The sequence below is a fragment of the Lagenorhynchus albirostris genome, chromosome 7, assembly GCF_949774975.1.
Source record: "Lagenorhynchus albirostris chromosome 7, mLagAlb1.1, whole genome shotgun sequence".
NCBI classification, from domain to species: domain Eukaryota; kingdom Metazoa; phylum Chordata; class Mammalia; order Artiodactyla; family Delphinidae; genus Lagenorhynchus; species Lagenorhynchus albirostris.
The window spans coordinates 68,324,035-68,348,609 of record NC_083101.1 but is presented as its reverse complement, the minus strand read 5'-3'; the positions used below and the strand labels follow the sequence as shown (position 1 = coordinate 68,348,609).

General features: G+C 34.5%; 1 protein-coding gene across 4 annotated transcripts in view; it reads right to left on the bottom strand.

Annotated features, from left to right (window-relative positions):
• The window catches only part of DENND4C (DENN domain containing 4C), a 126,024-nt gene that overhangs the window by 70,330 nt on the left and 31,119 nt on the right, over positions 1–24,575 (bottom strand). For 3 of the 4 annotated variants that reach the window (XM_060155119.1, XM_060155116.1, XM_060155117.1), the window contains exons 2-10: positions 22,950–23,271; positions 14,188–14,440; positions 13,186–13,255; positions 11,083–11,252; positions 8,052–8,290; positions 6,423–6,489; positions 5,318–5,376; positions 4,290–4,434; positions 1,026–1,201 (exon numbers count right to left, since the gene is read on the bottom strand). In XM_060155119.1, coding sequence (XP_060011102.1) covers positions 1,026–1,201; positions 4,290–4,434; positions 5,318–5,376; positions 6,423–6,489; positions 8,052–8,290; positions 11,083–11,252; positions 13,186–13,255; positions 14,188–14,440; positions 22,950–23,254 — 1,484 coding nt within the window. In that variant the 5' untranslated portion in view covers positions 23,255–23,271. Of the gene's footprint in view, positions 1–1,025; positions 1,202–4,289; positions 4,435–5,317; positions 5,377–6,422; positions 6,490–8,051; positions 8,291–11,082; positions 11,253–13,185; positions 13,256–14,187; positions 14,441–22,949; positions 23,272–24,575 lie in introns of those variants that run through there. The other variant, XM_060155120.1, reaches the window with a different exon arrangement.

The following is a 24,575-nucleotide window of genomic DNA, read 5'->3' as shown; positions in this document are numbered from 1 at the left end:
TGCTGTGTACCTGAAAATAGTACAATATTATACATCAACTATACTTCAATTTTTTTTAAGTACTGAAAACCCAAATAAATAAACAAACAAACATAGTAAAGAACTACCACAATTACACAGTTTTCAAAATACAATGGTAGATCCATTTCAAAATTATTTTTTAAGGTACATTAAATGTTTTCTTCCTTCCTTAAGTTATTCTTCTGGTTCACTCAAGGCTATTTTCCCAACCAATTCTACTGCTGTAACCATCGAGGTCTCATCCCAAATTCTTACTCTATTCATTTTCTGCCAGTATCAAACAGTAAAGAATAAAAGCACTCCAGGACCTGGAATTTGGCACTAATACTAGGGAAGTTTCAATACTTACTGCGCTTTACCCACGTTGTTTGTTGTTTTTGTGAGGACGGGGCTGCAGAGGGCGCTCCTAAACATCCATCTAGAACTGGATGGATGAATCTTCTTTTATTAGTGTGGTGCTCTACTGTCTGAACCCTCAGTTACACCACTGCTATACATATTTATCACCTCCAGTAAACACAAACTCTGACTGATTTTTAATATCAATTTCTCTGTAATCCCTATAAAATTCAAATCTTGACAACTAAGAAAACAGCATATTACCCTATATCGTGACTAAACTCAAACAGGTAAACCCATTTTTTAAGAGCTTACACACGGATTTTGAACTAAACCTAGATAGCGTATCATCTCTTGAGCTCTGAAAGCAGTGTTTTTAACCTTTTTTTTTAATAATCCATATTCTCTTCTGATAAACATAAATATCTCCTGCCTACTGTTAACATTATTATCCAATATAAACTATTATAATATTGAACACAATCTTTTTCAAATCACACAACATTCCAGGATTCTGATACCTGTCCTGATTGAGAATCATTGCATTGAATCTGAAGACTTATTACCAACTTTTAAAAGTAGCATATTTGTATATGCTTTCAATGAGCTATAACTACATGTGGGGAAAAATATAAATGAAGATAATATAAAAAGAATCAACTTACATATATAACATGTTTGTATCCAAGTCAATGCAAACAACATCTTGTGGTGGGTCATGAAGATCAAAATACCTTGAGTCAACTCCAACTATAAATGGTAAAGGTGCACTAAGCACGGCTGCCAGTGAAAGAGGACAAAGGGGAATATATGGGCATTGCCACTGAAATGGAAAGATCATCTGGGAAAAAAAGTTTTAAAAAATTAACCAAGTTTTAAATTTGCAATGAGAATTAGTAATTAACTAATACTACTGAAAGGGACCATTACAGAGCATTAAAGTCTAGTTTCATTCCAAAAACTAAATGACTATAAAACACTGCTAGGCAATACTATGAACCAATGTGATTAAAATCTTCAAGAATGACAATGATCATAAGCACAATTAAAATGCTAACAGCTCTTTGCATGTTAATTCTTCTAATGCCTATAGAAAATCCACATTCCCATTTTATGGAGAAAGTGAAAGAGGAGAAAAAATAGCCCAAAATTTTATAAAACAAACTCATGATCTTTAACTCTGACGCATTTCATCCATCTGTTAATTTTCAAGATAACCTTTGACTAAAATCCAACTAAGAACACCAAGAACTAAAAAAATTTAAATGATTCTCTTGGGAACAGTAATAGTCAACTAAAAATTTCAACCAAAAAAATTTTGTAACTGCCCAAATAAACATAATATTATCCAACTTCAGTGAATCTTGGCATCTTAAAAATATTAGTCAATATAAAACATACCTCAACAATCTTTACCAGCTTTCCTTTATAAAGCTCTACCTTAATTGTATCAATGTGTTCTTCTTAAAACGGAAAAAAGACAAGTTTTGATAAGTAAAAAAAAAAAAATTAAAATTTTAATAATCAATATTAAAATTTTAATCACTGATGACAAAATCTTTCCTCTACTACAAAAATCCTTGCTATATTTCAAGATCTGGTTCAATTCTTACCTTACCCATCAGTACTCACCCCAAATAATTACCTATAGCATTTACTACCTCTGCCAGTTATTCCAGATGGTTATACAGAATTGGAATTCTGTCTTCAGTCATTTATTTACTTTCTAGTAATTGAGCACTTAATATGTACCAAGAACTGTTCTAGATGATGGGGCTGTAACAGTGAATGAAACAAAGATCCTGCCCTCATGAAATGTACAGTGTAGCATAAGAGCCAGCAAACTTTTTCTATAAAAGATAAGAATATTTTATGCCTTGCAAGCCACACTGTCTCTGTCACAAATACTTAACTCTGTCTTCATGTATGAAAGCAGTCATAGGCATTATGTAAATAAATGGCCTATGTTCCAGTAAAATTTTATTTACAAAAACAAGTGGCAGCCAGGATTTGACTCACAGGCCACAGTTTGCCAACACCTAGTCTAGCAGGAAGAGAGAAAACAAAAAGAAGACATAATAAATAAAATATATACCATGTGAGAGAACGCTAAGTGCTACGAAAAAAAGAAAAAGTAAAGCCAAGTAAAGGCGATGAGAGTTTAGAACATGAGAGAGGAGAGGGGGAAAGCAGGCTGTATTATTAAATAGGCCAAACAGGGTAGGCTTCATTAAGAAAGTGACACTGAGCTGAAACTTGAAGGAGGTGAGGGTTTTAGTCAAGGGGATATCTAGGAGAAGAGCGCTTCGAAGAAAAGGAACAGCTAGAGCAAAGGCCTTAAGGTGTGGGGACTGCCTAGTATGTGCCAGGGGTAGCAAAGAGGCCAGCGTGGCTGGAGCAGAGTGAGCAAGAGGGAGAGAAGTAGAAAATGGTATCAGAGAGCAGAGGGATAGAACTACTCGCAAAGGACCTGGCAAGGACTTCAGATTTCCTCCAGGGAAAACTATCTACCATTCAACAAAAGGTACGTTACACCTCTAACTACAGAAGAAATTTCAGAATAAAACTACTAGACAACAAAATATGACACCCTTGTCTTCACCTTCGACTTTTGCACACAATCATAAACAATGTCAATTTTACAAGAATACCCATTGGTTCCATCAATTTTTGCTATGGGGCTCCATTAACCCTTCAATATTCTTTGCTATTCAAATCACTCTCCTTTTGAGGAATTTAAACTGTCAGGATTCTTTTCAATTTTCTCCTCTTTAAATGGTAATTTGCCTTACTATCAAATCCTCATTTATCAATAGTTTTGCAAGCAATTCAGGCTGTTCTCCAACATCGGTTACATAAATTTCATGCAATCTTGCATTTTAATAAGATTTCCGATTTCACATTGCAAGAGACTGGGCCACAGAGATTCAGACAGAGGGGCATGGATAATCCCTAAAGTTTTATAGGAAGAAATATTTGAGTGGGAACTTTCTAAAACTGGTCAGTTCATTAACAAATATTTTCATGTTATAACAACTTTTGCTTTTACATGTAACTGTGGAGGCTTGGAAAATTAGTACATAATTAGGATCTTTGCCCCCCATAAACCATCTCAAATGGTTATTACTGTTTTCAGTCCTAGCAGCATTTCTCTGACCAGATTAATAACTTGGAGACATACCCCATTTGTTGATTTAACAAGTATTTATTGAGTGTTTACTCCATGCTATTTAACTGTGATAAATGCTGAGGACACAGGAGTAAAAAAGAGACCTAAAAAAGGTCCTTACTTCCATGAGAGTAAAATGGGGAAGTGAAGAGAGGAGAGTCAGCTATTTTAAATTAAACAAATAATGGAAAATAGAGTTAGAGAAATAGAACATCCAAAATTCTATATTATGACCTATAAAGCCCTACATGATCAGACCTCCTTCTAATTGCAATGGGAAGCCATCAAGAGGTTTTAAAACAGGACTTGATTTAACTTTTATTTATGCTTTTCACAATAGCTAAACATCTGTACATTATCCAATTTCACAATCACCTAGATTTTCCTATACACTACTGGCTCACAATGATTAAAAGTTAAAATTGGGAGAAATTAGTCATGTAATTCATGTCCACAATTTTAGGGCAGCTGAAATTGACCAGAGCTTCTCATTTAATAAAGTAAGCTTCATTCACAAGTTCTATTATTATGTAATCATATAGATTCTCTGAAGAACTCTAAAATATGAAAAATTAGAAATTGAAATTCTCTCAATAGAAATCACTTTTTTTCTTTATATTTAGTATTTCTCTTTGCCATCCTACTACATTTATGTTAAACATTTAGTGGTAATTTCAAAGCTTTGGTTGAAGGAAATTTCCCTTTAGAGTAAAAATTCTCTGTCAAGAATTCTGCACTAAAAAGAAAATTCTATACTTACAGCTACAACAGCTTCAGCTACTCCAGTCAACACAGCTGGCCTAAGAGAATGCAGCAAAATCTTGCTCTCAAGTAAAACAAAGAGCAGCAGTGTTGCACAAGTCTCAGGACCCAGATTCATTAACAAGGTGCTAAAGTTGGCTCCACTAGAAAAGGAGAGAAAAAGAGGTGATTATGAACTGTTTCACCAAAAGGTGCTAAGATTTGCTTATTAAATTATTTCCTAAATATTAATAAATTGAAAATCTAATATTAATTTCAAGTCCTGATTTAGTTATCACTGAAAAGTAGCAAATTTAATAAGATGGTATAGGAGAATGATTCAAACTCATCCTTTGGCAACAAGGGCATTTATCGGAAAGATTTTCCTAAAGAACAGCCATTTGAGCTGCGCTCTAAAGAAAGAAGGTAGGGGTTGGTGGGGAGACAACATTTGCAAAGGTCCTGAAGCAAGGAAAAGCAATTGTCATGTTCAAGAAATTGAAATAAACCTACTGTGACTAAAGCGTATTAGAGGAAGGGATGAAAACAACAAGAGATTATGCCCAAAGTAAAAATATTTGCATTCTCCAACAATTTTATATTTGCATTCTCAGAAGGAAACACTGGCTGCAGTGTGGATAAAAAACTGAAAGACAAGACCAAAAGAGTGCCAATTAAGAGGCTCATAATGAAGTAGTCCAGGTAAAAGATCATGCTAGCCTGGACTAGTGACACAGATGAAGAGAAGCCAATAGATTCAAGACATTTTAGGAGGTAAAATCAGTTCACCTTGAACATTTAGTAAGCAACTGGATATGCGGAAGGGAGATGAGAGGAAAAGGGAGGTATTCCCCACATTCAATCTTTCAACTTTCTTTAAGTGTTCCATTTTTAAAATGCTGAATGGCCCCAGCTATCGAAGTTAGAAACATTAAGGCTATTCTTAGTTTGTAAAGATAACACAACTCTATTATACTAACCCTTAAAATATTTTAAAGCATTCTGCTCCAAGTGAACAAATGTATTATTTTATATACCATTAATTACCTTAGTGGTAAAGGTGTAGAAACTGGTTGTGAAAATATTAACGCATCATGGACTGATAGCTTAAAAAAAGAAAAAAAATGATAAATTAACCAAGCCAATTTTGAAACCTAAATATTTAGATCAAGGGTAAAATGGAAAACAGTTTTAATAGGCAGACTGAAACAGTTTTGGAAACATGTACTAAAACATAAAACAATAGCTGTTATTTACTTAGAAGTATATAGTTCTTTAAAATTAAATGGTTAATTCAACTGAATTTTGATTCAGTTAACTGATTAAAATACAGCTGTTTAAAAATTATGGAATAACTGCTTTTTAAAAGCCTCCAACTTATTTACTCTCTATTTGGCAATTGCTTAATATATATTAATATTTGCTGAACTGAAATACATTCAAGATTAACAATATTTGACTAACACATATAATGTTAATAACCATCTTAGAAAAAAATGTTTAAATAGCTTGCCTCTATAGATCAGTCTGCAAACTGTTATTGGTCCAGGAAGAACAGTATATAAATAGAGAGAAAGCGATTTAGAAACTTTCATGGCACTCTGACACTGCTCTCATATCCAAGTACATTATCAGTGAACTCATGTCTTTGGACAGGGAATGGACCTGTTCACGTCTATACTGATCTCATATGGTAAGCTGCTTACGTCACAAGCTATATACTTATATAGGTCTGCCACTGACTGGAAATAAAAAGAAACTGGTCCTTTAACAACACTATTATAGACTGCTTCACTTCCGCCTTCCAACCATAACCAATTTCACATTTGATATTTATTAGTCACTCGAATGTTAAAAACATGCCCTCAACATAATTTTGGGTTTTACATTATTAAAGTCGGCTACATAAAGGCCACACATGAACCAATGATGATGTCATGAACCAAGTATTGTAATTATTCCAATTCTGTATACCCAAAATTCAAAAAAACAGTACCAAAGAATATTAGCTAAAGATATAAAATACAGAGAATTCAAGGATTTCATGGATGCATCTTGCTCTGCCTCAAACCAAAAGGGCCATAGCCCCCACACTGCAATGACTGGAATGAACATATGCAGCACTCCCTTCAGACATACTGTTTTTTATTACCTGTACCAGGATTCTTGGTCTTTGTGGTGAAGGAAAAGGGATGTTTTGCATAAAGTGTGAAATGTGCCTAGAAAAAATTTTTGAAATAAAGATAATTACTTTTCTAAAATGCTTCATGGATTTTAACAGATCTTAAATACCATTATTCATCATCCTGGACCTGACAAAGCCACTGACCTAAAACTTAAGCTAAATAAATAAATACATTTACTTAGTGTAAATAAATGTACTCATTCCACTATGAGTGGAATGCAACTTCTAAAATGCAAAATGTATTTCCTGATTAAAAGTCCAGATTAATATACCCTATTATCACCAGGAAAATAAGAATAACATGAATATAGTTTTCATGAAAGAAGCTAACATTTATTGCCCTGGTTATCAGTATCAGTATGGGGAGCAACTAACTGTGATATAATGAATCAAAACTAATACAGAATTCAATCTAATAATATTAATTAAATTAATATAGTTCTTACACTATAACTTCGGGCAAATCACTTGTCCTATTTCTCCACCTATACATAATAACTCAAGTCTTTCCAAAGTTTTGAGCTCTTAGGAGCCACTAAATGCAAAGTATTACTTCAACTGAAAAAAAAGAATTGATGATATACACTGATTTTTTTTTCACAAATTTCATAGAACCTTAATTTTTCAAAAGGCTGCTAACTTATTATTAACATTAAATTTACTCCAATCAATTTTAAGTTAATCTGACAGCTGAAAGTTAAATCTAGAATTATGAACCATTAGACTGTCATTCCAGTAATACAAGAAAGCTGAAACCATATTGCTACACCAAATTTTGATGTGTTTCTGCATAGTACTTTTACTATTTTATAAAGTTGATTTTTGAGCAGCATTACTTTAAAACCTACAGGTAACTGGCCCCCTCTTATCCACTAAACTAGTATGCTTCACTGATAATCTTTTTGCTATAATGTGAAATTTTGCAAAGTTTAAGAAAAATCTGTTTACACACAGTATAACACATTTCCACCAAAGATCTTGACTTGCTTTGTTAGCAGGATACATGAGTTATTTACTATAATAAACAAGTCAAAATGCCACTAGAAGTCAGAAAAGATGTGGTTTTAAAAAGACAGTGGTTCTACATCTATTTTTCTTGCTTACAAAACATTTCCATGATGAAGAGAATTACAAATCAAAGGGAAAGCATGTAGAGTTCTATCAATGCTAAAACCAAAACCTTACTTTTAACATCAATTAATCAATTAACATCAATTAACACCATTAATTTCTACATCAGTTTAGAGATGTTTAACTTGCAATGGTCATTTGGATAGTTGGGGTGTGTGTGCAACAACAGCTATTTTTCTCTTGGTTATTTAAGAATGAGTAGGAAGAACACATACAATATAATGTATATATATGTTTCTTCCTCAGCTGAATTCTCAGAAGATTTTTATCTGGTCATCCTCACCACCACTCCTCAATTTTAAATTCAGAGTCAATGATTCAGGTGAAGAAGGGAGCAAGCAAAAAGTAGAATGACTGTGACTCTCCCTCCCTTTCAACTCTGATGCTTGAAGTCAGGTAAACAATGAAATGTACATATATACATCCAATTTTTTCACCAGACATCCTTCAAATCATTATACATACTTTTCAATGGGAAGAGGATGTGGTCCAGACACAGAAAGTTTGTAGATAAACATGAGAAATTTTCTAAAAGCTTCAAAAAAAGGCCAGTGTGAGAGTAAACAAATGCATTTGTTTGAATTGATGGATTTGGAGACCATTTTTCTCTCCACAGGTGTCAACAGGCCCAGCTGCATAAGCTGTTTTTCTGTTAGAAGTTCTCGAGAGTAAGGTTCATAAAACTGGATGGCAGCTCCATATACCTACAGAGTAAAAAAATTCCATTGTAAAATTTGAGTGTTTTTAAAAATTAATTTCTCTTTTTCTCTTTTTCCAAAAGAAGTATTTGCTTAGAGTGCATATGACAGGTAAATGAAAAAAAAAATCTCAAACATTGTTGATGGGAATGTAAAATGGTGCAGCTATGGGGGAAAACAGTTTGGCAGCTCCTCCAAAAGATAAACAATTATCCTACGATACAGCAATTTCACTCCTAGGTATATACCCAAAATAATTGAAAGCAGGGACTCAAACAAATACTTGTACACCGGTGTTCATAACAGCATTATTCACAATAACCAAAAGACAGAAACAACCCAAATGTCCATCAACAGACGAACAGATAAACAAAATGTAGTATAGTCATCCCTCAGTATTCGAGGGGGGTTGATTCCAGGACCCCCAGCGGATACCAAGTTCCATGAATGCTCAAGTCCCTTATATAAAATGATGTAGTACAGTCGGCCCTCCGGATCCACAGGTTGGGCATCCCTGGATATGGTGGGCTGACTATATATACACTCGAGAATATTATTCATCCTTAACAAGGAATCAAATTCTGATAAATACTGCAACATGGATGAACCTTGATAACATTACGCTAAGTGAAATAAGCCAGACACAAAAAGACAAACATTATATGATTCCATTTATATGTGCTACCTAGAATAGACAAATTGGTAGAGACAGATAGTAGAAAAGAGAGACATAGGATAGGAGTGGAAGAAACTTCTGTTTAGAGTGATGAAAACGCTCTAGAAATGGCTAAGTGATACTTTTATAAATCTTTTAACTGTTTAGTCACTATATACATATGTGTATGTATATATGTCATATATATGTGTGTCTGTTATATCACATTAACCCTTGTCTTTACAGATACAAATAACACTCTCAGATACAATTATTTCAAAGTCATCTCTGGGGTTGTTAACAAGCAATATGTCAAAAGCATCACAATGAGGATTTGTTGTTCTCTACTCGTCAAAGTAACTTTGGTAATGCTTAAGTGTTTGAAGATATTAAAATATTCATTTATATTTATTGCTTTCAAAGGAAGAAACTATAAATGATTATTAAGCTAAACAGTTAGCTTACTTGTAAGCAATCCAGTCAATATAGTACTGGCCTTCCATTTAGTGAGTACTTTGCTATGTTCCAGACACTGCTGGATACTTAACCTTAATTATTGTCTTCAGTACAGTGGCTGTAAACTTGAAGACTGGAGAATGAGGACACAGATGTATTTTTGTTTGCTCCACAAGAGTCAGCCTTGGTTAGTTACACATTTCAATAAAATTGGCTATTCTATCAAACTTCCTAAGAAAGTTTTCAATTTTTAAATTTCTACTAGATCTGTAGTTTTATTTACTTTTTATTTCCTAATATTGCTTTTTTGCCATCTCTTTTATTTTAAATTATCATTCTATGTTATTATTACTGTTTATACATGTTTTGAATTTTTGGCTATTACCAATAAAGTATATAAATATACATGTGTTTTGGAGAATATATATACTCATTTCTCTTGGGATATGCTCAGGTGTATACCTGTTGGGCCACAGAGTTATTTCTTATCCTTGCTGACAATATAGAAGTTCTTTAAATATTCTGAATACAAGACCCTTATGGAACACCTACAGTATCACATGACTTTCTCCCAGCCTGGGGCCTGCTTTTCCACCTTCTTAATGGTACCTTTGAATGAACAGATGTCCTTAACTCCAGTGAGGTCCTATTATTCATCTTTTCTTTTATGGCTAGCGCTTTCTGCATACTGTTTAAACTATCTTCACTTACTCCCTCAATTTTAATGTATTATTTGTCTTATGACCCTCACTGTTGTTGTTGAGAAATTAGCCATCAATTAATAGTTATACCTTTATAAGTAAGTATGTCTTCTCTTTCTGGTTGTTTTTTGTCTTTGGTATTCTATCATTTTACTATAATACGAAAACAGGTGGTTTTATACTTTTTTTTTCTGCTGAAGATTCAGAGTGTATCTTTAACCTGAAAAACTCAATTTTTCATCAACATTGGAAAACTCTCAATCAACCACTAGCTCTTAAAATGCTGTCTCTCCCTTTTCTAGTCTCTCTTTCTGGGGTTCATTAAATATCTGTTGGTCCATCTGATTCTATCCTCTGCATTTTTAAACTCCTTTTATATTTTATGTATTCCTGTGCCACTTTCAAGATAACCTATTTTCCACTTCATTAATTCTTCCTTCATGTATGACTTATCTGCTGTTTAAACCATTCATTACATTTTTAATTTTATGGATATTTTCATTTCTAGACATTTGATTCTTTTTCCAACCTGTCTACTCATTTTTCAAAATATCCTGTTCTTTCCTTGATGTTCTGAGCCCCTCTATTAGGTCTTGAATAATTTCAATTATATATTCAATTTATAATATCTTTGATATTGTTATTCTATCATTTCAATATCTTAAGGGTGTAATACAGCTCTGTGTCTTGTTGATTCTTCCTATGGTACCTATGTCTTCTAACTTTCACTAGCATCTCATCTTGAAGCCTGGGTTTTGAGGGTATCTCTCCAGAGACTTTATATGTGCTCCTATAGACACTCAAGGGGTATCAGCATCCTGATCCCAATTTTCATGTAGACTTCTCACTTCGGGCATTGAAGTACAAATGTAAACAGAAATGTATTGTGTCCAAATAATCCTAACATTCACATTAACCTTATATTAATCATTTTATGGGTTAAAAACATGGACAAAATAGGTTTAATAAAAGAGGAAAAAATATACCTTTTCAGCAGAAGAGCCTGTGAGGACAAAAGTTGAAAAAACTGGAAGCGGGTATTTGCTTTGGGGATCCCAACATTCAATCGTAGCTCCCATCGGAAGGCAGAAGAGAGGGACAGATTCCGAGAGCGGAAATGACTCATAGTCCTCTTCTGGATACCTAAAAATTAAACCTATTGGAGAAAGGACATAATGATACTTATTTATCTATTTATTATTTTTTTATTTTTTATTCTTTGGCTGTGCTACACGGCTTACAGGATCTTAGTTCCGTGACCAGGGATTGAACCCGGGCTCACGGCAGTGAAAGCGCCAAGTCCTAACCACTGGACTGCCAGGGAACTCCCGATAATTTTTTTTAAATAGTTACTTTTAAATAGTTACTAATTACATATTAATAGGATACATATTAATAGGATGTTTTACATATTGCATATTAATAGGATATTTTAATAGCACATTCTACAGAAATATTTGTGTGAAATTTCAAGATCAATTTTTCTCTTGCCATATCAGTAATTAAAATAAATAACAAATTTACCATTTATTTTTACCAATGGACTTAAAGTTCACTGTAAAATTAAAATGTATTAAATATACTAGTTAAAACTCTATTCAACAGGATCATTAATCTTAATGTATTTTCCCTACATACTGCCAACATCTTAGAGAATGCAAGAAACATACAGGGAAATTTATCAACTATTTCAGTTAGTCTTCTGTGGGGAGAAAAAAAAATTCAGGGAAGGGACAAGTGTTATGAAATAATGCCAAGGCAGCAGAAATTATCACAGCCCCTAAACTTTTCTTGAGAGAGCAGCAGTGTAAAATGAATGTAACATGAAAAGTAAATGAGACAGAAACTCTTGTTTCTGTACAGAGTTTGCGAGATCAAGGAAGCAGGAGCAGGGGGCACTCTGAGAAGCATAACAAAGACCCTTCAGAATAAAGTAGCTACATGGCATCAATTCATTAGCCTCTAATATCTCTAACACACAGACCACCTCTAGTTTAAACACTTGAAAGTCAGTAGCAGAATTTTGAGTCCAAATTCAGTCTACAAAATTCTTTATTCTAAAATATGTCTTATATCAAATACCTGAACACCTTCACAAAACTTGTTTCTATACGTTTTCTTTAAGTGACACTTTCTCACCACCAAAAAGAAAAAAAAACTTCTAAGTAAATCATATATAATCAACACATTACAGCAATATTAACAGTATTACATTTTAAAGTGATACTGAAATTTATAACTGTTAATTGTTGCCTTTATTTTTATATTAAATGGTTTGATACATTAGTATGAATGTCTTTATGAGGACAATTAAGATTTCTCATATATGGATTTGCCTGACTTCCCTGAAGTAAAACTTTATTCCCAAAATTGTGCACAATAAAAAGTAACTGACACTGCTTCTTTTCACAAAGAAGTATTCCAGTATCTCTTCTATTTACAACTGGAGCATACCTGTATTTTCAGTTTTTATCCCACCATACCAGTGGGATGAAGAGGTCACACTTAAATCTTTACAGCCCTTGACACTTTACTGTGCAGTTAAGAATGTGGCGATAGATTTCTCAAACACTTCATGGCAGAAAAGGTTCTCAGGCCCCCCTCTCTTCCATATAGCTGATTCTTTGCAACAAGGGAGAAAGGAAGCAACTCCACCTTTCATGGCAAGTAACATGTGGTTTCAAATCAGACACACAGAGATAAGAGAAGGAAATTTATAAGAAGTAAAGATGTAGTTTGACACCTTTCTGACTGCCAAAATATAAAAGGTCAGAGAGTAAATATTTTTCACTCAACTATTAAATCTATTAGTGTAGACTAAAATTGAATGTTTATTCCACAAATGCTTGTTTGGAATAAAATTTTCCATTTAATTAACAGTATATTTTTATTGGTGGGGGGTAATACTAATGTATCTTGTAGTATGTAATGTATTTAGGAAAACTTATGCCTTTACATGCTAAAGTTACAGATAATTCAATTTATGAATAGATCAATTCCACAAACTGTATAAGGGAGCATACACTGTCTCTTCTAACCAAATGTTAGTGTGCAACAATACAGAGACCTTTTTTTTCTCATTTACTCACCAGCTTTATATGCTATTGCATTAGAAGCAGGCACAGACTTCTTATAACACAGAAACACACTGGAACCCCACTGTAAAATATAAATTAGGTTTAAAAAAAAGACAAAAGAGTGATAATAAATTGATTTTGTTGAATGTCTTCTAAAGATTTTGATTATTTCCTCAAGGAAGTCTATTTAAAACATGTTTATCAAACAGACTATATATAGTATACAATACAGCAAAACATGAAACTGAAAACACTAGAAGAAAAGGAATAAAAACAAATTGCCACGAAAATTAAACTGATGCAAAGCTTGTTTCAAAAATTTTACAATTCTGTAATCATGCAGAGGCTGCCTCTATTTGAAAGCAACAGCACAAAACGTGGGTGCTGAGCCCAAACTAGGGAAGACTGGGGTCACTAGATGCTATGAAGTCATTATCTCCAGAGGCAAACCTGTCTTGACTAATAGCCTTGGGTGCATGGGTCATCTCTGCCTATACCTCATTTAAGCTAATATTAATTTCCTTTAAGTTGTTTTTCAAAATAAACATAACCCAACAGTAAACTTTAGTGTCATAAAACTATAAATCCAATGTATATGTTGCATTTTCTTCTTCAGTAGAGCCCTTTTAAAATAAATACGAAAACTACAATATTTAAAATAAATAAATATAAAGGGTGTCTTGACCCAATCTCCCTGTAATTGTCCTTAAAGACACCACTAAAACCCAAAAGCTAACAAAACCTGTATATTAGTGTAATGTATTAGTACATATCAAAAAAAAAAAAAATCCCTGACTTTAAGCATCTATTTTCTGGATGAAATTATTCTAAAACATCAGGTAGCTAAGGATTTTTTTAAGTTATTATGAACCATAAAAATTAGAGAGCTAAAAGTAATAAAAAAGTCATGACAATATAAACTGAGAGTAAATAATAAGCCCAATAATAAAGAGAAGTCCAAAAAATTTTTTTAAATTTTCATATGAAATTTTGGAAATGAAACTTTATTCTTACCATTCCGCAGTTTAAGTTTTTGTCAACTTTGCAGAAGGTATGAGGAGGGGTTTCTCCCTTACTGGTTACGATAACACAGATATCAGTTACAGCCAACGAATTCTGGGGTCGAATTAGAGGAGCCCTTCGATAAGTGATAAAGATTCTTTGTGAAGTAGTTGAACTATTGTTGACATTGGCACAGCGACCATAGGGTGTGGCTTGGATCACTTCACATCCTGGAATTAGTCTTTCTTTCCCATCATATAAAACTCTGCATGGCAGGGAGGGAAGAAATAAATAGATAAGTTAACATATGTCAGGTTAAGGCTAGTTTTCTCCTTGAGAACAAAATAAATTTTTTTTGGTCTCCCCTTTTGTTTCCCAAATGTTAACTGCAAACCAAAACTAAAATAATTACTTTGGGAATTATAAATCTCCTACTATTTTTCAACAGCTAGAATACAATTTTAGAAGTGTAAATAGGATCAAACAACTTGATTTTATTGATTACAAGAAACATATGAAACAAAAAAGGGGCAATACCACAATCATCCTCAGGTCAATTCTCAGAAGTTTTATCTAGTATTCAGGTGTTTTCACAAAATTTACCTTCATAATTCCTGTCAAAATTTCACCTTTAAAAATCCCCTGACTGGGCTTCCCTGGTGGCGCAGTGGTTGAGAGTCCGCCTGCCGAGGCAGGGGACAAGGGTTCGTGCCCCAGTCCGGGAGGATCCCACATGCCGTGAAGCGGCTGGGCCCGTGAGCCATGGCCGCTGAGCCTGCACGTCCAGAGCCTGTGCTCCGCAATGGGAGGGGCCACAACAGTGAGAGGCCCGCGTACCGCAAAACATAAATAAATAATAAAATAAAATAAAATAAAATAAAACACCTTCTTTGTTTTTAATGGGCAAAGAATCTAAATAGACATTTGTCCAAAGAGGATATACAAATGTCCGAAAGCACATAAAAAGATCTTGAACATACTATTAGCCATTAGGGAACTACAAATCAAACCACGATGAGATACCACTTCACATTCATGGGAATGGCTAGAATAAAAAAGCAGATAATAACAAGTGTCAGAAAAATTGGAATCCTCATACAATGCTGGTGGAAATCAACAGCTCTGCAAAACAGTCTGACAGTTCCTCAATGGGTTAAACATAGATTTTCCACATGACCCAAGAGGAAAAATAAACACAGATTCTTCTCAGTATATACACAAGAGAAAAGAAAACACATCTATGCAAACACTGGTACACAAATGCTTATAACATCATTATCCACAACAGCCAAAAAGTGGAAACAATCAAATGTCCATCAACTAATAAATGGATATGTAGATTGTAGTATAGCCATGTAACAATATCATGGATCAATAAAAACAAAGAAGTACTGATACATGGTACAACATGGATGAACCTTGTAAACATATTAAGTGAAAAAAGCCAGACAAAAAAGACCACATATAGTATGACTGCATTTACATGAAATGTCCAGAACAGGTATATCTACAGAGACAGAAAGTAATTTAGTAGTTGCCTAGGACTAGAGAGTAGGAAAGAGTATTGGAGAGTGACTGCTAAGGGTATAAGGTTTCTTTTCAGAGTGATGAAAATGTTCTAAAATGGACTGTGGCTACACAACTCTGTGAATATACTAAAGACCATTTAATTGTACACTTTAGATGGCTGAATTGTACGATATGTGAATTATAGCTCAATGAAGTTGTTAAAGCCCAGCTAAATATAACACTATAATAGCCTCCATATTTAAATCAAAATAGTATTGGCAAATGAGTAAATAGAAAGAACAATGAACAGAAATCTAGTATATGATAAAGGTGACACCTCAATACACTGAGGGAAAGATGGACTTTTTAATTTAATAAGCGGTGCTTGAATAAGCAAATTGCCATTTGGGAAAAATAAACAAACAAAATTCTATCTGTAGTTCACACTATACACAATAAGGGCTCCCAGTGGATCACATATGTAAATGTAAAGAATGAAAACATACTAAAAGAAAACCTAGCAGTAGGAAAAATGTAACTATGACTCAAAATCTAGAGGCAATAAAAGAAAAGAGTAAGAAAATAAACTTCATAAAATAAACTTTACATGACAAAATAACGCTGTAAGCCAAGTCAAAAGACAAATTATAAGGGGAGAGGAATGGAGAAGGGGCAAAATAGGTAAAAGGGATTAAGAGATATAAACTACTTGTAATAAGTTACAAGGCTGTAATGTACAGCACAGCGAATATAATCAATATTTTATAACTTTATATGGAGTATAATCTATAAATATTCAATCACTACACTGTATACCTTATAAATTAACATAACAGTGTAAGTCAACTATACTTCAATTTAAAAAAAAGACAAATTAATAAACTTAGAGAAAACATCTGATGACTCTTTTACAAAAAGTTCATCTTCCTAACACATAAAAATCTCATTTAAAAAAAACAAGAAGACGACCAAAAACCTGTTTTTATTTTATTTTATTTTTTTACTTAAGCATATTGCTCAGTTTATTGGCATAAAGTGTACAAACCGGTATAAACAGCTCCAGACCAAAAAACAGACAATCACCAATGGTTCTCATTATTCTCCCTTCCAATCACTATATCATTAAGGAAAACCACTATCCTGAATTTTAAAAGAATAAATTAATCAAAAACCTGTTTTTAAAAAAGACATTAACAAACAGTTAATGCCAAAAGACATTAACAGTTCACAAAAGAAAAAACGGTCCTTAAACACTGAAGAAATACTTAACCTCATTAAAATTATTCTGACATACCATTTCTCTACTGTGAGACTGACAAAAATTCAAAAATCTTATCACATACTTTGTTGATGGCATTGTGGGGAAAGAAGCACTCACATACAGTGATGATGGTAGGATAAAATGGCACAATCACAATGGAGGGAAACTTGGTAACATTTAACAAAATTATGCATGTATGTATCTTTTAACCCAGCAATTCCTTTCTAGGATCTACCTGAAAATTATAACTCCACAAATATGTAACAACATATGCACAACATTATTCACCAAAGCATTCTTTAAGGGCACAAGATAGGAAAGAACCCAAATGTCCATCAATAGAGGCTGGCTGAATAAAGTATGATACATCCACACAAATAAGTGTTACAAAGCTATAAAAAAAAAAAAAAGAGTGAGAAAGATCTCCATTTTCAGAAATGGAGTGGTTCCCAGGAGATGGTGTTAGGTGAAAAAACAGAGTATAAAATAGTGTACATAGTATCTGCATTTTGTTTAAGAGGAAGAAATAAAACTATACACACATATGTGTTTATTTCTGTAAAAACACACTTTGAAAGGATAAATCAGAAACAAAACAACAGGGGAGGGGAGGGCAGAAAGTATAGAGAAAGGAGTAGAGGAAACAGAAACTGAAGCAATACTTCTCTAAATATATCTTTTTATGTGTTTTGAACCGCAACAATATTTTCCATATTAAAAGAATTTTAAAACAAATGAAACACAAAAAGGAACAAATGAACCTAACTGCATAGCAAATTGGTAATATAACCACATAGAAAAACTATTTCATATAATTTTTTAACACAGTACTCTGTAAATGTTTAATGGGTTTTATTCTAGGGACAAGGAACTCAGTAACAGAATTACTATTGGTAGTAAAACTGATACTATAACTTGAGATTACCTTACGTAAATAAGATAAATAAGTAACGTATTTATGATTTAGAAACCAAGATTTTCAGCTAAGAGAAACAAGATAAAATCCAAAATGAGTTCAGTAAGATTTTAATGTTAAAATTTGAAGTTGAAATATGAGTATGAACTCATGATTTATATAAATATTTATTTATATAAAAAATAGACACCTCAGTAACAATGAATACACATAGCTCCAAATTTTGACTGACATAGCAGTCAGCCGGAAAGGGCTCCCACTGGCCAAACCTGGGACAATTTGGGCAAAAAGAATAAGGATTGCAATTGATTTTTATCAAACGGAATAAATTAAAATTCAGTTCCTCAATTATACTCAAAGAAAATTTAAAAATCTGTCTCATTAAAAAAAATGACGGGCTTCCCTGGTGGCGCAGTGGTTGAGAGTCCACCTGCCGATGCAGGGGACATGGGTTTGCGCCCCAGTCTGGGAAGATCCCACGTACCGCGGAGCGGCTAGGCCCGTAAGCCATGGCCGCTGAGCCTGCGCGTCCGGAGCCTGTGCTCCGCAACGGGAGAGGCCACAATAGTGAGAGGCCCAAGTACCACATTAAAAAAAAAAAAAATGAGGCCAAGAGAATAGGAAAGCTCTTCATTATGATAAAATGCCAATTAAAAATGTATTTTTTAAATGACAGTGTTAGAAAAGTCTCATTTTACATCCCCCCATACAAGGTCTAATTCAGGCAATGACCAATGGAAACAGTAAGTGAAAAGGTGTTAGGGGACAAGATATTTAAACAATGCCCACAACTCCACACATTACTTAAATAACAGAAAAAATAAAAATGCCTTTACAATAGATAGCAAGCCATTAACCATTTTAACCAAGTGACTGAACTTAGCATCACTAATTATGGGACAATCTGTCACTACATGCTTTTCTGATGCTAGCGCTACCTGTAAGTATTCTTGCCGAAAATATTTAATGTACATTTAACCCAGACTTTAAACCTAACACCAGTTTACAGGAAATACTGACAATAAAGGAACAAGTTAAATGATGAGGAAACAATCAGATAAATCTAGAATGTAGGGCATTCTATAAAACAAGTGGCCCAGACTCTTCAAAATGCCTATATATCACAGAAAAATGTTGGGGAATGTTCTAGATAAACAGACTAAAGAGATACAATAACCAAATACAACAGGTAAGCCACGACAGGATCCTGGATTTTTTTTTAAGCTATAAATAAACATTCTTGAGACGACTGCAAATATTTGGCTAGGGAGTGGATACTGAAAAATATGATGGAATTATTAATTTTCTATATACCATGGTCATTAGGAACATGTCTTAAGGGATGCATGGTGAAGTATTCATAGGAGAATTGTTATGATAGCTTCAGTTTAACAAAAATATTGGAAAATGTTCATTTGTTGAATCTAGATGGACAGCATATTGTTCATTATACTACAGTTTACCATTTAGGAGAAAAGGATACTGGTGTTTATTACAATATTCTGTTAACTTTTCCGTATGTTTGAAATTTTTCAAAAACCAAAAGTGCTGGGAAAAAAATTCATATGAAAGTCAATCAATCTGATAAGTGAAGGAAGATAAAAACTTTGTATAGTCTGTGATTCTTTATCTCAAAAAACACATCTGACATATACAATAATATAGTGACCTGATTAAATTACACTTTATGGAGTATTTGAAATTATGAGGGAATATCAGATCTTACATATTGTAACTTAACATCTTTTCCAGGAAAAAAAAACTGTTATTTTTATAAATATCTCATCTTATTTATAAAACAGTCCAAAAGGTCAAAAGTTTGACAACTCTGTTTCATATTTAGTTGAATGAGATGGGTACCTGTCTTTATACTGGCTAACAGGTTTTTCCAAACCTCACTAGTATGCTTAATTGAGGGGAAAGAGGGGAGAAAAGACCAAATCACCAGATATTAACGATTATTTGATCTGGAGAGAAACTTTACCACCATGATCAGCTAAAAGACGACCGCACGCTCAAGCAAACCGGGATCAGTCAACAGAAATTAGAAGCCTTAGGGAACTGCAAGATATATATGAAAGAGCCGCTTGCAACCTGAAAGCATCTAAGTATGATTATCTAAGTCATCATTTTTAAGTTATGCCCCTGAATCACAAGGAACAACAATCTTTCAGAGACTTATACCCTTTTAATTACAACTATATGGTGGGAGGCCTGGGGATGAGGATGTGAACAGATAACCTTTAAAGGATGGCTAACAGAGAGAACAGTGAGGGCTGGAACACAAGTAAGTCCCTGGGGCTGGTTTCCCTTCAACTGACATGAATATTATCAAACTTTTATCCTATACCCATCCTATTATGGATATTACCTATCTTCTTAAGAAAACCACAGAGAAAATAAAAGAACTGACAGTAAAACCTCTCAGTCCTATATTTTCAACCCTTCCTTCTCCATTGGTTTCTTCCCTTCAATATAAAGATGTTCAAGGTTCTCTCCTGGGAGAAATGTTAAAAAATAGCCCTGGACTCTGTTTCCCCTCACCTTCCAGGTATCCTAAACCATTGCTGCTGGGGATTTCGTTAAAATACAGATTCAGTAGATCTAGGGCAGTGCCTGAGATTCTGACTCTCTAACACACTCACAGGCCCTATGGACAATACTGGACCATGACAAAATAGCAAGGCCCATAACTATCTTCTCTTTCCCTTCAAGTCACGCTTTCAAAAAGAAGCCTCTATAACTCCAATTCCCAATCATGCTCCATCCTTTCTAAACTGGCTCTTATGTCCACTAATCTTATAAAGTTGTATGACCCCCACTGCAACTGTACTGACTTGAAGGAAAATTGTAGACGCTAAATAGGGTGATATGTACTATACTAAAGGAGTTAAAGTAAAGTAAGATAAGGGCAAAACATCCTTCGGCTTTGGAAATTTGAACATAATGAGGACCTTGGGACAATTTCACCAGAGCTCTGTTGGAACAGTAAAGGAAATGATGAGCAAAACAAGTGGTGGTCAAATGTAGCAGCTCACTACCGTTCTTAATATCAGAACAACTATGAACAGAACCACCAGCAACCAACTCTTTAAAAAAAAACATTTCGTTGGGCAATCAGGGTAATTTGGATATATGATGATATTCAAGAATTAATCATTTTTTAGGTGTGGTATTATGGTTACATTAAAAGAGGGACTCAATGTTAAGAAACGCAAACGATGTAATACATCACATTAATAAAATGAAGGGAAAATCCACATGATCGTTATCAATTAAAAAAGAAGAGGCAATTGACAAAACCCAACACATTTTTATGGTAAAAGCCCTCATAAAACCAGCAATAGAAGGGACCTTCCTTAACATGATAAATAGCATTTATGAAAAACCCATGGCTAACATCATACTCAATGGTGAAAGACTGAAAGCCTTCCACCTATGATCAGGAATGAGAAAAGGATGCCTGCTTTCACCACTGCTATTCAACACTATACTGTTAAGTTCTAGCCAGAGCAATAAGACAAGGGGGGCGTGTTTGCGGGGGATAAATCAAAGTGCAAAGGAAGGAATAAAACTATCTCTATTTGCAAATGACATGATCCTATACAATAAAAAGTCCCCCCAAAATCCACAAGAAAGCTATTAGAGCTAACAAATTCAGCAAAATTGCAGGGTATAAGATTAACACATGAAGTTGATAAAACCCACCTGTGTTGCCACACATCCGAAAAAGAACAATCCGAACAAGAAATTAAGAAAATGATCCCGTTTATAACAGAATCCAAAAGAATGAAATATTTAATAAAATTAATTAAGGAGGGACTTCTCTGGTGGTGCCGTGGTTAAGACTCTGTGCTCCCAATGCAGGGGGCCTGGGTTTGATCCCTGGTCAGGGAACTAGATTCCACATGCATGCTGCAACTAAGAGTCTGCATGCCACAACTAAGGAGCTGGGTGAGCCACAACTAAAGAGGCCACCTGCCACAACTAAGACCCAGCGCAACCAAATAAATTATATCAATAAATATTTTTAAAAATTAATTAAGGAGGTGAAAGACTTGTACACTAAAACCCATAAAACAGTGCTAAAAGAAATAAGACCTGAATAAATGTAAAGAAAACTCATATAGTTTGGAAGACTTAATATGGTAAAGATGGCAATACTCCCCCCAAATTGATATGCAGATTAAATGCAATACCCATCAAAATTCCAACTGCGTGTTTTGCATAAATGAACAAATTGATCCTGAATATTTCCCAAGATGCTCTCAAATACATATGTTTGTACTAACTGATGGTAATTATAATGAGCAGAAGAGCTTAATACATGACATGTATATATGCTAAAGTATTACAGGTATTCTAAAAGCACATCTTATATAAAGAAGAGTCAACATAGACATTTTTGGAGAAAAAGCTTTTACACGGAACAATGATCTTCACTGGCTGTGGACTAGACACTAAATACCTCATAACAACTATACTCCTTCTAAACCGTAAATGCTTTGCTCCTGGCATTAAAAACCACACAGTGCAATTGTATTTTTCATCTTTTGTGTGTGTGTGTGTGGCCATGCCTCACGGCATGCAGGATCTTAGCTCCCCAACCAGGGATCAAACCCGTGCCCCCTGCAGTGGAAGCAGGGAGTCTTAACCACTGGACTGCCAGGGAAGTCCCAATTGTATTTTTTAAAACAGGAATGTTCCTTTGTTAAATGAGTTCAGAGCTTCACAAAAGCTCATCGCGTAACCCAACTAGCTCCTTAAAAATACACTGTCTTTTATTATAGCTTTTTGCTCTTTTATGTTTAATTAATAAGCTTATCTGATATGTACAAACAGAAATGAAATCACATTTCAGGCTCTAACGCCTTCATTTCAATATACTTTTGAAAGGAAATCATCTAATGACTCAATCCTATACAGAGAAATTCAGTAAGGATGGACAGAGATACATATATCTTACTATACTTGATTTTGAAGTAACAAATAATAATAGAACTATCAAGGATTTTGAATTTCTATTGCCATGAACCTTAAATAAATTTTATTCTCTTCACTATAGCAAAAGAAAATAAGTCACCGTACCCAATGTCAGTAAGGGGTGGTTTCTCTCTCCCTCTTTTATAACAGAGGAACAGTTCTGGGCTTTTCAGACTTCCGTAGTTCAAGTTTGCCTGCAGAGCTGAGGGAGTGGCTTCAACACAGGTGTAACCCTCAGGTACTGTTTCCCCAGCTGATTTGTTAATAACTGCAATATCTGTAATTGGAGCTTTAGGTCCAGTAGACTTAGTATCTAAACGATTTATTTCTTGATCCAAAAGAGTAGATGTATCAATGAGACCTGCCACAACGAAGTAGTCAGTCACTCTTGGCCCTTTGTCTTCTATCATGGCTGCTTCTATATATCCTAGAAGAGAGGAAGAAAAAAAAAAAGACATCAATTAAATAAAATGCTTTATCCTAACTCACTAAGTTAAAATACTCCTGAGTTAACAAGTGATTAACAGGCACATTTCCCAGTTGGATTTATAATCAAATTGTTATTCTGTAGAAGAAGACTGTTTTTTTAAAAAAAATATTTGTTTTTAAAAAATAATAATAAATTTATTTATTTCTGGCCACGTTGGGTCTTCATTGCTGCGCATGGGCTTTCTCTAGTTGTGGCGAGCCGGGGCTACTCTTCGTTGCAGTGCACAGGCTTCTCATTGAGGTGGGCTTCAGTAGTTGTGGCACGTGGGTTCAGCACTTGTGGCTCACAGGCTCTACAGCACAGGCTCAGTAGTTGTGGCACACAGGCTTAGTTGCTCCGCGGCATGTGGGATCTTTCCAGACCAAGGCTTGAACCCATGTCCCCTGCATTGGCAGGCGGATTCTTAACCACTGCGCCACCAGGGAAACCCAAGAAGCTTGTTTTGATATCATCTTGTCAGCTTTACCTAGTATGAAGTACAAGTTTACAGCATCGATTCATTTGTAATGCAACTATGATCCTATTATGTGCCTAAGGCCCTGTTAAGGATAATCAAACTATCAGAAGTGGGCTACGGTGCTTTCCTTTCAGCAAAATGCACATAATGAACAAAATTCATACTCTTTTTTAAATGTCATTCTCTTTTGAGTTACAGAATTCCTAGAGCGAACTTCACATTTAAACAAACGAAATGAGTTCATCATGAATTATTCAAAGTCTAACAGAAAAGATAAAGGTACTAGTAATAAGCATAATTAAACCAGTCTCTTAATCCAATCAGGAGTCTGTCCCTATAGTTAAAAAACTTTATGTAAACACTGTGTAAACTAAGTAAGTTTAGGGGTCATTAACTGTTTCATATATAGATACCAGACAGAGCATAAAAAACCATAACCAAAGAAGACAAAGTTATACAAAATACATATTAACAGGGCCTCCCTGGTGGCGCAGTGGTTGAGAATCTACCAGCCAATGCAGGGGACAAGGGTTCAAGCCCTGGCCTGGGAAGATCCCACATGCCGTGGAGCAGCTGGGCCCGTGAGCCATGGCCGCTGAGCCTGCGCGTCCGGAGCCTGTGCTCCGCAACAGGAGAGGCCGCGACAGTGAAAGGCCCGTGCATCGCGATGAAGAGTGGCCCCCCCTTGCCGCAACTAGAGAAAGCCCTTGCACAGAAATGAAGACCCAACACAGTCATAAATAAATAAATAAATAGATTAATTAATAAAAAGCAGTTTCTTTTT